Below are 17,993 nucleotides of genomic sequence, written 5' to 3'. Positions count from 1 at the left end.
TCCTGTAGGCCGGTCTGACTACCATTTTAAACGTGCTTTCGTAAGCGTTTCCAAATACCAACTTCGAGAAACAGATAAAGAAAATGTTCCTAAAAAAACTCTGGCAATATTAAAAAAAGGATACCGTAATGTGAAACCAGGATCATGTAGAGTAAATGCAAAAATAATGAGTGCTCAAATTTGTCAGAGTTTATATGGTTACTGTATTCCAGAAAGTATACTGTATGCAATATGGAAATTGTATTACTTTGTTACATTTCAAATGACCCTCTTGAAGAATACAGCTGAAAGCAGGAAGAGGCACTTTTGTTCCAAGTCACTCTAGTAGCCACCTCCACTGTGAAGTCTGGGAGCTTTGGTCATGATAAGATTCTATGAAGTCTGAGTCCAAAGCATGTTAAATGTTTAGCTTTTTGAAGGTAAAAAAAAAAAATATACATTTCCAAAAATAAAAGTAATGCAGAATTTTACTAATCTTTTAACCCTCGTATTTACTACTTCCTCAGAAAATGGATCAAATTATGTCAATTGTAGAGGTGGGTGATATATATCGTTATTGATGTCATCGTCAAGCTTGCTTTCACGATGTGTAATTTTACATTATCGAGTATTAATACTGCCTCTAACTCGAGTCAGTCGACGGCCGCAAAGTGTGAGGAAATGCTGAAAAATCAGTGTGCATTGACGGCAGAGGAGGAGGAAGAAAATCATTCGCCGAATCAACGGGCAGGACCCGGTCACGTGACTCAGTCCGCACTGCAGCCAAGCTATGTTTCAAGTATGGAGGAGTGTCCAGCGGGGAATAATAGCAAGGCGCGAGTCCACGTCGTCCGTAGTCTGTAAATGGTTTGGGGTTGACAAGTCGGTGGGAATAACATTGTTAGATGTGCCAAAACGGTCACCGTGAAGAGCAATTCTGTTGCACCACGAGCCATATGGATTATGAGGAAAACTTGGCGACCGTGCAAGCACGCTAAACAAAAGCTTATATACACACACACTCAGAAAAGAGTCGCCGAGTTGAACCAACATATATAAACACACGCATGCACTCACTCACATACACACTCAGTACTTAAGCGAGCAAGTCAAACGTGACATCCTGGTTAATCGGTTAACAAGCATTTACACGCTTTTAGTCCTCATCATTCATAACTAGCCTGTATTCCCGAGGCATGTTGCACAAACTACGACAGTTTATTAGTGTGACGCCAGTATACACCCAAACATAAATAAAGTCACAAGTTTACATATCACAGCGATGAATGAGTGGGAAAATGCACTTTCCGGTAAATTGCAGTTTTGTTATTCAACTGTATTCTGAATACGTTGGGCAATGTATGAAATTGGGTGATGTCATGACAACGTCTTTTTTTTTCCCCCTCGCCAGGTGACACTTCGTCACACGTCACATAGCAAATACATTTTTTCTCATTCTGATGGCTGTAGTTAATACCCTTTTCCTCATTCTTATTGCTCTGGTAGTTGACAGTGGTACACCAGTTCTTACTGCAGCTCAAAATATCACATCATTATGGAATAACAGCAGACATTTAAATGACATAAATATTCCCAAAAATCAATGTAACTCTATACATATTTTTTTTTTCGTTTTTGTTAAATATTGTCGTAGAATATCATTAAGTTTTGCCGAAGCTGTATTTATCAAGTTAAAATAGATGTTTTTGTCCCAAACGCTGTCTATCCACAATTGGTCTGTGAAGCAAGTGCAGATTTAAAATATTTGTTGTAGAATATCGCCAAATTATCGTTATTGAGTTTTTGGAAAAAAAAGAGATTTTTCACCCACCCCTAGTCAATTGATATCAATAATAGGTACAAACAATCATTGAGGCATACGTTTTATTACAATTCTAAATGTTAATATCAAATGACAACAAACCCACACTATATTATTATCATGAACAACAATCAGCTAGTTTTCTGATTCATGTCCAGAGAGCTGCATTCCAACACCGATAAACAGATACAATACATACAAACATCTCAAAGGGCTTACATTATGTGCCACTATGAGTTAACTGTCCCTTAATAAGGCAGCCAACCGCAGGAACTTTGCTGTTAGGCCATGTTGTGAGTAATGTACCGTATTTTCCGGACTATAAGCCGCACCTTTATATAAGCTGCACCCATTCTATTAAAAAAAAATAACGAAAAAAAAACACATACATAAGCTGCACCTTTATATAAGTCACACCTATCTATGTTGATATTTACTGCATTTACAGAAAAATTTTGAACTGTAAATGTATGAATTTACAATTTAGGATTTGATGGATTTACGCCTCTGTTATGCTGTTGCGAACCCCCGGAAATGGTTCCCACCCTTCTAAATACTTGTTATACAACAAATTTAACTTTAAAAATGCAAAATGAAGAATAAATACCAAGCTGCAGGCTGTGAGAGGAACGTGAGCTTCAGCCACGGCAGTGGATGATTACGGCGCAATGTTCGCTAATAACTATGTTAAAGTTTTAATCTTTATCATAAAATTGACTTACCTTAATTAGAATGATGTGGTGCATTTTATCCAAAGGTACAATCATGGTGTAATGCACTTTTAAACGCTTGTCATCGTTGTTGTGCAAAGTGGCAAGTGGCACTACTGCTTCTTCAGTGCCTCCTTTTTTTAAAACGAAGAAGAAGCACGGTCGCCGTTGGTAATCATGCCTTAAGTTTTCTCTTTGCACAATAACATCAACAAGGTCCTTTGGGTAGAATACTGGATTCTAGTTAAGGTAAGCTGTTTGAAGACAAACTTAAGACAAAACTAACAAACACTAACATTTTATTAACTTTATTAACTCTGACGAAATGAACGGCACATTTGGAATAACGTTGTGAATTTCCGAACAGAATGTTGTTCAAAAGTGCTGTTCGTTTGTTAGCGTGGATGAGACTAGCGAGAGGCTGTGACGATGCGCAGCCAACCAGCTCACGGGGATAAATACACTTGTGCCCTTGTTGGTCCATCACGCGCATTTTTTGAGTGCCCGCGGGTATGTACAGAGCCTCAGAGTAGAGGTAAGATCGGGCCTAAAAAAATCCAGCCCGACCCGACCCAGGCCCACGGGTATTAAAGCCCGACCCAGCCCGAGCCCAACCAATTAACTTGATTTGCAGGCCCAATCCCGAAGCAAACCCGAAATTTCATATTTTATTTGTGAGGACTCGGGAGGAGGAGGGCTGATTTATGATAACAAATTAAAGCCTGTCTTTTGTAACAAAATCTAACTTAAACAAGACTGTATAAACATTTACATATTTTATATTTCTGTGTCTGCAGAGGTCACATTAACTGACAATTTTCCATCATTGACAGATTTTTTTTAAGAGTTGACGGGAAAGATTTAAGGTAATCCGTCATTTTGACGGGTTGAAAATTGGGCCATAAACCACAGCAGCAGTATGTCCTTAAGAATCTAGCGCGGCACTTTAAGAGAGAGCGAGAGGCAGAGAGACAAAGAAGAACAATGACGGGTGGATAGAGACAGAGACAGGAAGGAGTTCTTGGAATTGTCATTGCAAGAGTTTAGTACAGTACGTTGTGATGAGGAGACTTCTGATTTTTCGCGGACCTTAGTTTCCTTAGTTTGATATCCACACATCGTTTTAGCATTTTTATAAACATATACATCTATTTTTTTAAAAGTCAGCGAGAGAGAAGCCCGACCCGAACGTAATGATTGACATTTTAGGCGGGCCAGGTCGGGGTCGGGCTTAAGATCTTACCTCTACCTCAGAGTCAACTCATCTCTTTGAAACAATGCGTCTTTCTGCAATATGGCTGTGTTTTTCATTTTTATTTTTTGATGAATACTTTTTGAAAACCCGCATTGCACTGGGGCCGCTAGCACCCCTAGCAGGGGAAGAAAAATCCACAGAATAGATGCAAAGCCGCATGGTTCAAAACCTAGGAAAAAAGTAGGAGCTTATAGTCCGGAAAATACATTCCGTTCCACTTCATATGGTCTGTTTCTAACCAAGTATGTCCAGATAGGCTGGTGCAGCTTTCATCAGAGATAATAGAGTCTTCTGAATGTCCTTCATTTTAAGGCGCTGATGTGGTTCCCTCTGCCAGCAGCCTAGCATTACATCATAGACTTCTTTGGGACTGAGCCTTGGGCGCTCAAGTACAGTGCCCTGAGTTATACATTCAATCACCTGGAAGAAGGATGACACAGATTCAAAGTTATAACATGCAACATAGTCATGAATTGCTATTGTCTACACTCTTACTCTACATATAAATATCTATCCATCCATTGACTTTCTTTACCACTTACTCCTATTAGGGTCACGGGTTGGCTAGAGCCTATCCCAGCTAACGTTGGGCAAGAGGGATAAAACACATGCTTATGTAAATGTTGTCAAGCACGTGCAGATATCTGTGAATGTGTACCTCGTTATTGGCCAGCTGGAACCAGGGCTGTTTGCCATTGGTGAAGATTTCCCAGAGAACAACGCCAAAGCTCCACACATCAGTCTCTGTGGTAAACTTCCTGTACATGATGCTTTCTGGAGGCATCCAGCGAATAGGCAGCATAGTGTGGCCTCCCACCTGACCATAGACGCAAACAAATGCACATAGTTTGTAAATTGTGCGATGTAGTTAGGTCACTAGGGTATCCTGGTTAAAACATCACACTGTATCAACAATAAAAAAAAACTAATCTCTGAAGTGCACCATATAAAAAAATAGTTGCCTTCTCTTCTGACTATTGAAAATGTACAGTGTAGTAATTGTTTGTACATCCAACATCACTGCATAAGTCTGCTAATATGCAAAATGCTACGTTTAGTTCAGTCGGGTGTACTGTACATTCTGTAAATTTCAAATATGAACAAATTACAGTAGTTTGTTTGATGAAAAAAATATGTATGACCTTACCCGATAATAATCTGTGCTGTAAATGTCTCTTGACATGCCAAAGTCTCCTATCTTCACCTGGAAAGCATTCCCTACCAGGCAGTTTCTGGTAGCCAAATCACGGTGCACAAAGTGTTGTGATGCAAGGTAGATCATTCCAGCTGCAATTTGACTGGCTATGTGAAGCATCTGGGACAGACCCAACTCCCCATTAGTCTGCAGTGGCTGTCCGTCCACCAGGATCATGGCATCTGGTCCATGGGCTCTAAGGAGAGTGTCAAATGGTTATGATCGAGTTCAAAGACATATTGAATCTAGAAAACCATGACTACTGGCATACATTACTACTGTGGCTTCCCATGTGTAATGAGAAGCTCACGGTTACAAATTTTTAAAGTTTGTAGTTATTTGGCTTCTAATTTCAAGTCTGCTTCCGAAGAGCATTCTTGTGGTAATCTCATACAGCCAACAACAACTTTTGGACATCGGCTCTTGTGATTGCGAGAACTTCATAAATGGTCAACGGCGTATTCCAGAGATCTCCAAGAAACAAATCGCTAACAATCCAGTCAGGAAGGCCTCGCAGCATTGAGACTCGTAAACAAAGGCGGGCGAAGCGAGGATGTCTAAGGGCTGGGTTAAAGTTTACTCCTCAATGGTTATCTCTGGTTAGCATTTTCCTAGCTTATTTGTGGTCCCTGGTGAATAAAATGTATAAAATCTGCAGCTGTGGGTCAGCACTAATAAATGGATTTTGGCCTGAACCATCATGATCTTCATGGAAACATGTCGCTAGCTATGCACTGTATCTTCAACGCAGATAGAACGGCTGATGACTCCAGTAAGACCAGAGGTGGTAGTGAATATCCTCAAGAATCACTTTTCCGCTAACCATTAGTCTCTTATGGTTCTCATCATCATCTTCTTTGTCATGTACAATACAATACAATAAAATACGATTTTATTTATATAGTGCATTTCATAACAGCTAGAGCACTTTAAGCAAAGCACTTTACAAAACAATAAATAATAAACAATAAAAAGGCCATAATACACAAGTGTTAACAAATTGACACAAAACACTATATACAATTGACACCGCAAAAGAGCCGAAAATTTCAGGTCTGATCAAAAGCCAGAGAATAGGAATGTGTCTTCAACCGGGTTTTAAAAGTGGACAGAGAGGGGGCTTGACTAACATCCAATGGGAGGTCATTCCAAAGGGAAGGACCAGCAGCCGAGAAGGCTCAATCCCCTCTGAGGCTCCGCTTGGTCCTCAGCACCTCGAGCAGCGCCTGGTCCGCAGACCTGAGGCTGCAGGAAGGAGCGTAGGAGTGGAGGAGCTCAGAGAGGTACGCCGCGGCGAGGCCATTTAATGATTTATACACAAATAGGAGAATCTTAAATCGAACCCTGAAATGCACTGGGAGCCAGTGAAGGGAGGCCAGAATTGGTGTTTTGTGCTCCATCTTCCGAGCACCAGTTAGGAGGTGAGCAGCGGCATTTGGACCATCTGGAGACATTTGAGAATATAGTAAAGAATATAGTAAAGTGCAAAATAAAGTGCATTACAGTAATTTAGCCGAGATGTAACAAAGGCATGGATGACTGTTTCTAAGTGCTGATCAGAAAGGAGGGGCTTTACCTTAGCCAGCTGTCTAAGGTGAAAGAAGATCGACTTTACAACTGTGCTGATTTTCTGGTCCAATTTAAGATCTCTGTCCATTTTAAAACCCAAGTTTAAGACTTTTGGCTTTAGATATGAAGCCAGGGGGACCATGTCAACAAGGTGGGAAATTCAGTGACATCCAGTCTTTGATGTCCTCTAGATGTCTGCATATAGATTTGGCAGTCATCAGCATAACAGTGGAAGGAAATCCAGTGTTTTCTAAGGATGGAACCCAGGGGCAGCAAATACAATGAGAACAGCAGTGGCCCCAAAATAGAACCCTGTGGAACACCATACGATAGAGGAGCAGAGCGGGACTCAGAGGAACGTAGGCTAACAGAAAAAGTCCTGCCAGCTAAATAGGATCTAATAGGATCCATGTACAGATATATACATGAAATTTGTTCTCCGTGGACGTAGCAAACGCACACTGTTAGTGGCACACACTGGAGCAAGGGGCTACTTAAGAGGGGGGAGCAAGTAACAGTGTCTGATCACAGCCGTTTTGTCAGGGTGATGTTGGGGTTGGATGGTCTTGAATCAGGGTGCCCACGATGGCAAGTGACAATCTTAACCACTTGGCCATGGCTGTCCGAAATGTAGAACTTTGTTCCAGATGAGGTGGCTCAGGCATCTGGTTTGAATGACTTCACTGGTTTAGTGTCCCAGGCACATCCCAGGAGGGCCAAGATACGCTGGAGGGACTGTATCTCCTGAATGACTGATTGACTAACTCACTGTTGTGTTAGTATTATCTAACAATACCAAGCTCTATGTTTTACATTTTCCTGCCTCACCTGAGAAATTTGTTCAAATCTCCATGCTTCATGTACTCAAAGACCATGATGAGTGGATCTCCATCCACACATACTCCATAAAATTTCACAATATGTTCATGTTGGAGATTGGTCAGCAGCTCAGCTTCCCGTTGGAAATCTTTCCTTGCTGATAAAGTGGGGTCCTTCAGAGTCTGGAGAGAAAGAAAGAGTATGTTGTCTATTTCAATCAAATGTCAAATCAAGTGCAAGGTATACAGTATTAAAAGCAGTGAAGTGTTCCAATGGCTGGCACCACTGTTTCACAGAAACAAGGTTTAGTGTTGGGTTCCAGCTGTAAATTGTCGCTCATCACTCACATGTCTACACAGTTCACTGACCAAATTGTGCATGGCGGGGATACTTGCCCATCATGTAGTACAGGGGATTCCACATCTGATCCTCGAGAGCCACTATCTTGCATGTTTTAGATGATGATTTAGGTTCAGGATCATCATTAGGCTTTTGCAGAGATCATTTGAAACAAGGTGTGTTGGAGGAAGGAAACATCTAGAACATAAAGAGAAGTGGCCCTCGAGGACTGGATTGGATACCCCTGAAGTAATTCAATGACCACTTGTCATCATAAAACTTTGAAGAAACCTAAAGACCATGGCGTCATAAATTGTTCCCCAAAGTATTGGTATTATAATCCATGGGGAGTACCAAAATTAATGTGCTTCTTATACAAGTCCAGCTAATTGTGCTTTAGAAAATAGCTTCTGGATCATAAACGTTGGCCACTTACACTAATTCCAATACTGCTGGCAAACACCTATAAAATGTTCTTATCGAATTTGGATTATTTCCAAAATAATGATTTGAAATATCAGTATTAATCAAAACTGATCAATTTGATTTTTTTTTAATTGACTGGCATAGAAAATAAATGGGTGGATGGAAGTTAAATGACCATTGATTAGAAGTCAATTATTGAAACTCCAGAAGCAAGCATATGATTAGCAATATGCGATATGATTATAGAGCATATAAAAAAATAAAAGACATTTTCAGCACAAGCATTCACAGCAACAACCGGTTCAGGGTGTACCCCGCCTACTGCACGTCAGTCAGCTGGGATAGGCTCCAGCATGCCTGTGACCCTCGTGAGGAAAAGCAGTTCGAACAATGAAAGCATGGATGAAGCTGTTGGGGGCACCTTTGATGCTCCACATACTTTAATACACACACACATACACAGTTCTCTCTTTCACTCGCTGACTCTCTCTCCACCCCTCTCACCTTTACGGCTACAAGCATTTTCTCCTTTTTTGGGCACAGAGTGTAACATTCCGCCAAGAAGACTTTGCCAAACGCTCCTTCTCCAAGCTCCCTCTTCAAAATAATGTCCCTCCGTTTGAGATGCTCAACATCTTAAAGAGAGAAACAAAAAGAATTGTCATTACCCAAAAATACAACACCAACATGCAATGTTAATCTCGAAGCTGGCGTGTGACCAACTGAGCACTGCTCTCACATTCTAAACGCACAGGGCGACGCTGGTGCGCACCACGCACCCGCATTACATTTCTGTACTCATTCCTTCATTTCCACCCCAGTTTAATCTACAAACAGGACACCACACCATTCCCACTTCCCTGACTGTTTCAGTAATGTGACCAAGGATGCACACTTAGTTGTTCTACTATAGTTTGAAGTAGAGGTGGGCGATCTGGCAAAAATATCATATCACGATTTTTAAAAAATAAAATCACAATCACGATTTTATCACGATTCTTTTTTTTTTACATCGTTTTTTTAAGACTAATTTGCACATTTCTGACCATTTTCCTCATGTTAAACATCCATCCATCCATTATCGATACCGCTTATCCTCACAAGGGTCGCGGTGCATGCTGGAGCCTATCCCAGCTGTCTTCGGGCAGTAGGCGGGGGACACGCTGAATTGGTTGCCAGCCAACCGCAAAGCACACAGAGACAAACAACCGCACTCACAATCACACCTAGGGGCAATTTAGAGAGTCCAATCAACCTACCAAGCATGTTTTTGGAATGTGGGAGGAAACCGAAGTACCCGGAGAAAACCCATGCAGTCACGGGGAGCACATGCAAACTCCACACAGGGAGGCCGGAGCCGGGATCGAACCCACGACCTCTGAACTGTGAGGAGGACGTGCTAACCAGTTGACCACCGTGCCGCCCACATGTTAAACATAAAACATATTTAAAATGTATATAAAACTCAAAGAAAAAATAACATTTTAAGTCAGCTAAGCTTTCTGAACTGGTTTTAATTGGAACAGCGACAATTTTTATCAAAATGTGCAGTGAATGTAAACATAACGTAAACATAAAAACACAGCTCGTAACACGGGTCTAGTACTTTGAAGAATCTTTCAAACCCCTCGTTTTCCACTGTTTTAATGGGAATCATGTCTTCTGCAAGGTAATAACAGGGTTCTTGCACCATTTGAGGTCAAGTCAAGTCAAATTTACTGATTTTTAAGATCTTAAACATATAATTTAAGACCAAAACATGTCGCAACAATCTCTGTTGAAGAAAAAGAAAAAAAAAAATCACTGTAAACAAAGAGCTTTTTTTTCAAATAAGGAGACTAATATGAAAAAAGAACACCTTCCAACATTTAATGTAAAGCAATTTCCATTTCCTGCGATTGGCTGGCAACGAATTCAGGGTGTACTCCGCCTACTGCCCGAAGACAGCTGAGATAGACTAGCGCGCCTGTGACCCTTGAGAGGATAAGCGGTATGGATAATGCATGGATGGATGGATGGATATATAATGTTTATGCCTTAATTGGTTATTTCAATATTTTAAGAATGTAATTACATTTTTAAAAATATATTTTATGCATTTATTAACCAAGGACGTGTTTAGGGGTTGAAAATGTCTTTTTGGCGTACCCAATAACCAGTAGTAAATTTCTACTAGACAAACAGATTTTTTTTAACAGACAATACAGTAATGTAAAATTGTCATTTGTTAGAATTACTTTTTCATATGTTGGTCTGTCTAAATAGATTTTTAATCAATTTAATCACATTGCGTTTCTTCACAATATTTTATGAAAAGCTTCTACACAAGAAACTTTACAATCACATTTGGCGAATAAAACAGCTTAATTTCACCCCCTGGACATGTTTTAGCTCTCTGTATGTCGGCTATCCTAATTTCATTGACATAGTCTAGTGAACTGGTGAACAACATTATCACTTGTCGTTCTTGAGAGAAGTCGCGGAACAAATTCGCATGGTTGTCCTTCATATGTTTGGACAAATTTGCCTCCCAGACTTTGTAGCACCACTTGCACTACGGTGCTTCTGTGTTCAGTGGCTCGCCTTTGTCATTCGGTTTGAACACAAAGTATTTCACACCGTACTTCGGGTCCCCGTTTTATCAACGAGTACGGGCTTTTCTGCAGCTGCTATCTCTGTTCCTCGTTGTCTTCCACCTGTTTTGTCTGCGCGACTTCACTTTCTCTCAGCCTGTGAGCATGTAAGGAGGTGGAGGCGCGTGGGCAACTACGTCACACTCACTGGCCTCGCAGTGCTTAAAAGGACAGTCTCCAATTTACCATTTCAATCACATTCAATAAAATGAAATAAAAGTACCGTTGTTGTTTAAATGCTGGTATAGTACTGTTTTAAAAACTCTAGTTCCGTGGTACTATATTGGTACCGGTATACTTTGCAACCCTAAAAAAAAAAAATGCGTCACTACCGAAACACACAATTACAGAAGAATAAAACTAATTCTACTAGCAGATTCATATTTTTTTCCATTCCCTCCTCTACAGAGTATTTTTATAGTTTTTTCAGTAGTGACCATATTGTTGCCGCTGTTGCAGTAATACTTTGTGTGAGGGTAGAATTGTTATCACTTAACTAGTTTTGCTATATTTTAACTTTTAACGTGTATTATAACTATCCATCCATCCATTATCTGTACCGCTTCTCCTCACAAGGGTCGCGGGGCGTGCTGGAGCCTATCCCAGCTGTCTTTGGGCAGTAGGCGGGGGACACCCTGAACTGGTTGCCAGCCAATCGCAGGGCACACAGAGACAAACATCCGCACTCACAATCACACCTATGGGCAATTTAGAGTATCCAATCAACTTACCATGCATGTTTTTGGAATGTGGGAGGAAACCGGAGTGCCCGGAGAAAACCCACGCAGGCACGGGGAGAACATGCAAACTCCACACAGGGAGGCCGGAGCCGGGATCGAACCCGCGACCTCTGAACTGTGAGGCGGACGTGCTAACCAGTCGACCACCGTGCCGCCGTATTATAACTAATGAAACCTTATTTTTTTCATTTTCTACTGCTTTGTGCTATACTCAGGGTCGCAGGGGGTTGGAGTTGATCGCAGCCGATTTAGGGCAAAAGCAGGGTACACGCTGGACCGGTCACCTGTCCATCACAGGGCTCTTCATCATTGAAAAACTGTGGTTTCACCTTCCAAATGAAAATTTAATTGGAATGACAAACATTTTTTGAACATACATTTCCCTGTATGTATGTTTCCTCTCTCTCTGTTTTTTGAGAGACATTCGGTGGTCTTGTTTTTTCCTCCATGCTCTTCTGACTTTTCTTTGCTCTCTGCTGGATAATTTATTGGTAGACTTCAGCTTTCCTTCTTCCTTCCATCTCTTATTTCTTTCTCTTTTCCTTTATTAAATATTCTTTGGATTTCACTGGGTTATTGTAACCCTTCGCCTGTACTCTGTCTCTGCTAGGCTGTTTGGCATTTTGGTGTTTTTCCCTGTTACACAGAGAGATCTATGTATAACATATGTATCTATGTTTTATATTATTTAAAACTTACTTTATTCAAAAATAAACATCATATTGCCACTACCAAAACCATTATGTCCCAACTGAAACCTTTCTGTATGTTTCGGTAGTGACCGGTTTGGGTTTATTTTTCCCTTCAAATTTGGATAAAATATGGAATATAATATTGTTAAAAACAGAAAGATCTAATATATGACATATGCATCTATGTATTATATTATTTAAAACGTACTTTATTCAAAAATAAACATCATATTGTCACTACCGAAACCATTATGTCACGACCAAAACGTTTCAGTAGTGACCGTTTCGGTAGTGACGTTTTATGATAGTTGTTGACAATACTCAACAATGCTAGGCACAACGTGGCTACCACAGACAGTTTTGAGCATGTGTATAGAGCTAGAAAACAGTGCATTTAGCATTAAAATCAAAAGTGTTCATTTTATTGCCGAAATGAGGTGTTCGGTATTGACGGTCCTTAAAACCACATGCTGATTTAGAGACTATGGAGGGCACATAACTTAAGAATGCTGCCAATTAATTACTCGCCATGTGCCCAGTGATGAAGGTAATGTCTCTTAGTGGTGAAATTTCTGGGGATGTGGCTAAAACCAAGCCCTGCCTACAGACAAATACTCATTGCATTTCGGTAGTGACATGAAAAGTTGGGACAGGTTTTTTTACATAAAAACTTCTAATTTGAAAAAAATCTACAAAATCAATGTAAATCTTTCACCATACATTTAAAAGCAACCAAAATGTTCTATTAAAGTAAAGTATTTTTGAAATTGGCAAAAATCTACATTTTTTTTTCATGAATTGAAATTTAGGAGTTAGATATTGGGACAGCCACCTCCCAATAGGAAGTGAAGGAAGACTTTTCATACATTCATTCATTCATTATCCATACCACTTATCCTCACAAGGGTCGCAGGCGTGCTGGAGCCTATCCCAGCTGTCTTTGGGCAGTAGGCGGGGGACACCCTGAACTGGTTGCCAGCCAATCACAGGGCACACAGAGACAAACATCCGCACTCACAATCACACCTAGGGGCAATTTAGACAGTCCAATCAACAATCAACCATGCATGTTTTTGGAATGTGGGAGGAAACGGGAGTACCCGGAGGAAACCCACGCAGGCACGGGGAGAACATGCAAACTCCACACAGGGAGGCCGGAGCCGGGATCGAACCCACGACCTCTGAACTGTGAAGCGGACGTGCTAACCAGTCAACCACCGTGCCGCCACTTTTCATACATTCAGTTTAATAGTATCTGAATTAATGCCTTGTGGTAAAATAGATCATAACAAGATATTACTAAATATGCAAGGTCTGAACACTTCATTGTTTTTTAAATTTTGATTTTCATTGTGGGACAGCAATTTCAACCAATTTGGTAGAATGGTATATATATATATATATATATATATGTGCTATGTATCGTCGCTGTTCTGCACAGTAGTTTTCGGGATAGAGCAGTACTTCTCAAATAGAGGGGCGGGGGGCTGCGATGCTGAGGAGTGTGACCCTGGGGAACAATTGAATTAATGAACTTGAATTAATTTGTTATTATTTATTGATTTTGTTTAATTTTATTTTCATCAGCAAATGGTGCAATAAGTGTCAAAAATGTTTACAGCGTAAACAAGGATATTATTTTTTTAATTTCAGGCAAATTGATGCATTAAAATGTTTATTTTACAGACTAATAAACAATGTCAATAAGGTTGTTCTTGTAAGTTGAACTATCTCTTGATCTCTTTCTTTTCGTTTTCTTTGTGTTAACAAGGATACGATGTTATGCAGAGGTGTACCTATAACTGTTTTATAGACAAATGCTATTATTTATAGTTGCGGCAGAGAGTGGGTGGTGGGGTGGGGGGCGCGAATTGTTTTATTCTTGCTAGGGGGGACGTGACAAAATAATTGAGAAGCACTGGGATTTCTCCTTTGAACAACATTCAATGAGGGTTTGGGAACTGACGAAACCTATACTGTTCTCCTTTTCCGCACTAGAGTTCTGCAGTTGTGCAATGGAATGTACCTGTGTGCTCATGAAAGACACACCCCTGTCAATGTGTGGTTTTCATTACATGTACGTACAGGTGGTGGGTTTCTTATAGTTGTGTCCATGTCTGAAGTACTGTGGATTCTCAATAATGGGAACCCTGTCCAGTCCAATAGTCACAGCCTCCAGTCCACCATCCAATGTACATGGGCTGGTAATACCATGATTTACATGATGAAGTGGGCTGGTCGAGTCTTCTTCACCACTTATCACTGCTGCTGGACCTAGGACAGTAACACATGTCATCAAATTTATTCTCAAGGCAGTTGTTTGGTTGGTCTGTCTTTAAAATTTAGAGAAGGAGGAAAAAGGATTCAAAAGTAGTCTTTGGTGCCACTCCTCTTCTCTATTTTTATTAATGATTTGCCTAAAATTTGCTTGGACTGTCATACCCAATTATATGCAGACGATACCGTTATTTACTGCGCCAAACCACATGTTTCACAAATTCAGTTGCATATTAGAGGAAGACTTTAATTTAGTACAAAAATGGTTCCACCGAAACAAGCTTGTTCTCAATAAGAAGAAATCCTATAGTATGCTCTTTTCTTTAAGAGCAAATTTTCTTTCACTGTCAATTACGTTTCTTGATGGCTCTCTCCTTGAGAAAAGTGAGGAATATAAATATTTGGGCATATTGCTTGACCCTTAGCTTTCTTTTAAATCTCATGTTGATTCAGTTGTGCAGAAGTTAAACTGAAGCCTGAGAATTCTCTTTCGCTCAATTAATTGTTTTAGCTTCCAGGTGAGTAAAAGAATAGTTTCACAATGATTATTTCCAATTTTAGATGATACAGACACAGTGTATCAACACACCTCAGATTCAAATCTTTAGCCTTTAGCCTATTGTTTATAATAGTCTTGCTAGATTTGTTCTGAGGTGTCCCAATACAACACATCATTGTACTACCGGTATGTATGAATCACTTGATTGGTTTACGCCAAAATATAGAAAAAGAAACAAACAAGGTGATTATTTTATTTATTTTTAATTGGCTTTTTCTATCCTGTTGCCTTTAGTCAGAGTGTTTCTGACTTGATAAGCAAAGGAATCACTGTCAGTAGCCACAATCACATTTCAAATGCTAAAAATAAGAAATATGATACTGTCAAATTAGTGACCAGACTGTGTAACATGAACTTTCCAGCAATACAGGGGGGTTTACTGCAGTGTCGCACTCTAAAAAACAGTTGGGTTAAAAATAATGGACCGATCCACTACTTGAGTCAATCTGACCCAACTTTCTGGGTTGTTTTTGTAGAAAACAACCCCAAAATTACTGTATGTAGTTTTGTACAAAACCACCCAAAACATTGGGCTGTTTTGTACAAAACAATGCAAGAAGATGGGTCAAATTGACCCAGTTAGTGGATCGGTCATTTTTTTGCCAAAATTGTGTTATTTTTATCCCAAATGTTTTTAGGCTGTGTGAGCTTTCACACAATATTGCAATAAATAGCATACTGTGTGTGACAAAAATATCACGATAAGACCAAACCATGAGCTTTTGATATTGTTACAGCAGGTTTTTCTGATAAAAATATAATTTCATACGTTAATTTTTGTCATTTTAAAAAGAAAAATTGTATGTTAATGGTGTGTCTGCGTTTCAGACATATGTTTTGACGAATGTTAAAATCAGCATAATTTTTCTTGAGTTGAGTGGAGTTGGACAAGAGCTTGTCGCCACGGCAACAGCAGTCAACGCAATAAAAATATTTGCTTTTACTTTTCATCTTGAACATCTTCAGATGAAACTCCCACAGTTTCAAGACAATTATGTAAAATCTCAAGGAGGGCTTTTTTAAAATAGGACCTTCATAAAAGGCCAAAAATGAGGCCAGTGAAAGAAAATTCAAAACGGGGGACTTCCTGTTAAGTTTAGCATACAGTTCCAAGAGACTTTTTGGTGGGTCTTGGCCTGTTATTGCCTCCAATTTTCGTAGATTTTGGTGAAACGTACAACCGGGGCTGCTTGGCTCAAAATTTGTAGGGGCGCTACTGAGCCATTTTTGAAAACTCTGACAATAAAGTAACAAAGTATTGATTATTTTGCCAGGACTGAGGCATGTGCTATGTTTCATGTTGTTTTCTTGGCAGACAGGGCGTTGCCAACAGCGCTTCACGAAAAATAGCAAACAAGAGATCTCTCTTGTTGACCCGCTAGGAAAAGAAGTCCAAAATAAAGATAAGCATGTATTACCTTTAGCCAACAGGTGGTGCTACCACTTCCATGAAAAATAAGTTTGTAGATATGTCTTCAGGCCTTGACTCTAATCAAACATGGGGAATTTTGACAAGGTATGATCATCTAGGTCAGTGGTTCCCAACTTTTTTTTCTGGCACAGACCAATTCATACAAGTCCATACGCTTCGCGGCCCTGTAACTGTTTTCCATCCATGGTGTTCGTGTGTGTGTGTGTGGGGGGGGGGGGGGGAGTGCGTGTGTGCGTGTGGGGGCGGGTGCACGTGTGTGTTTGAGTTTTACAAATGCAAAGCTTCAATAGGAAACGCGAATCCACAGGTTTTTTTTCCCACCAATATTGAATGACTTTTTAGCCTTAGCCACCAAGTATGACGCTCTGAAGGGACTTACATTCGTTGATGAATCAGTTTTGAAGTCTGCATTTTGACCGCATATTGTGCAGAGCGGGCTTACTTTGTGCGTGGGAATCACTGGTCACCGTGAATCGATAGTTCAAGAAGGTCTTCTGGTATTTTCTGTGAAATGTACCTTTCTTTTTCTTCTTCGGTAGTGTTGTGTTGAATTCTCTTGTGTTGAATTCTCTTTGGGCCTTTTCCCCATTGCAAAGAAACTTTCCAAATATGTCTGTTTATTTTACTCATTTTACTAGCTTGTGCATTTAATATTAGCATTACACGGCGGAGACAACTTGACATGCATTAAGAGTCAGTCATAGATGGATGTAACTGAGTGAATCCGGTCATTTGGTAATTGTGCATGATGACTTTAAAATATCAACATTTTTGCCAGGCCTGATGAGTGTGCAAAGTTTGATGAGTTTTTGTGCATGTTTAGGCCTCCGAAAATATGATATATTGTGCAAAAAAAATAAAATAAAAACTTGAGCTACGATCAGCTATGAAGGGCCCTCACAGCCCTGCCCATGTTGGGGTACTGGTACGTTGGTGCACTATCACACTGTAATTAGAATTTTTTTCAAATGTCCCAACAAACTTCTAAAATATGGATTTATTTATATCGGTCCTATTGTGAGTTTTTGTGCATTTTTTCAACCTTCAAAAACAACTTTGCTTTCTTGTCAAACAGTGTGTCGCAACAGCAGTAGTGTTTCATGAATCATCAACTTTGTGTTTCAACGTCATGAAAGCCTAAACATTCTTAAGAGAAAATATCAGGTATATCTGGTTAACCCTGTAGAAAAAGTGCGTCAGATAATAATGGTGGACATCCTGTTAGGTTCACGGTATGGCTCTAAGAGAATTTTTTGTAGGTCTTGGGCTGTTACATACACATTCTGATTTTCATAGACCTTGGTGAAACATGGAACCTGGGCTGTTTGGTTAAATATTTGTAGGGTGTGCTAGTGAGACTTCTTAAAATAGATCTTCCAGTGGCTGAGGCTGCTGAGGCCTTTACGGTGGCTCCCTGAGAACTTCCACCCGCTGTACTCTTGTTGTGTCCATCGCTGCGATGAAAGGAAGACAGGGTGATACTTGTGAGGAAAAGGTGGCACTGGTAGAGCCAAAGGGTGAGTGGCAACCTAAAACACAGCGCATG

The 17,993-nt window shown here is 40.1% G+C and overlaps 1 protein-coding gene across 3 annotated transcripts in view; it reads right to left on the bottom strand.

Moving 5' to 3' along the window:
- Positions 1–1,868: 1,868 nt before the first annotated feature.
- LOC147148087 (NT-3 growth factor receptor-like) overlaps positions 1,869–17,993 on the bottom strand; it is a 72,317-nt gene continuing 56,192 nt past the window's right edge. For all 3 annotated transcript variants that reach the window (XM_086028214.1, XM_086028215.1, XM_086028216.1), the window contains 6 exons: positions 14,265–14,453; positions 8,619–8,749; positions 7,359–7,531; positions 4,914–5,157; positions 4,425–4,583; positions 1,869–4,186 (listed from right to left, as the gene is read on the bottom strand). In XM_086028214.1, coding sequence (XP_085884340.1) covers positions 4,001–4,186; positions 4,425–4,583; positions 4,914–5,157; positions 7,359–7,531; positions 8,619–8,749; positions 14,265–14,453 — 1,082 coding nt within the window. In that variant the 3' untranslated portion in view covers positions 1,869–4,000. The remainder of the gene's footprint in view (positions 4,187–4,424; positions 4,584–4,913; positions 5,158–7,358; positions 7,532–8,618; positions 8,750–14,264; positions 14,454–17,993) is intronic.

This window comes from Filicampus tigris, chromosome 4 (genome assembly GCF_054856515.1).
Source record: "Filicampus tigris isolate MCC_2025a chromosome 4, RoL_Ftig_1.0, whole genome shotgun sequence".
NCBI classification, from domain to species: domain Eukaryota; kingdom Metazoa; phylum Chordata; class Actinopteri; order Syngnathiformes; family Syngnathidae; genus Filicampus; species Filicampus tigris.
Note: the sequence above shows the minus strand (reverse complement) of the source record. Positions and strands in the feature narration are given on the sequence as shown.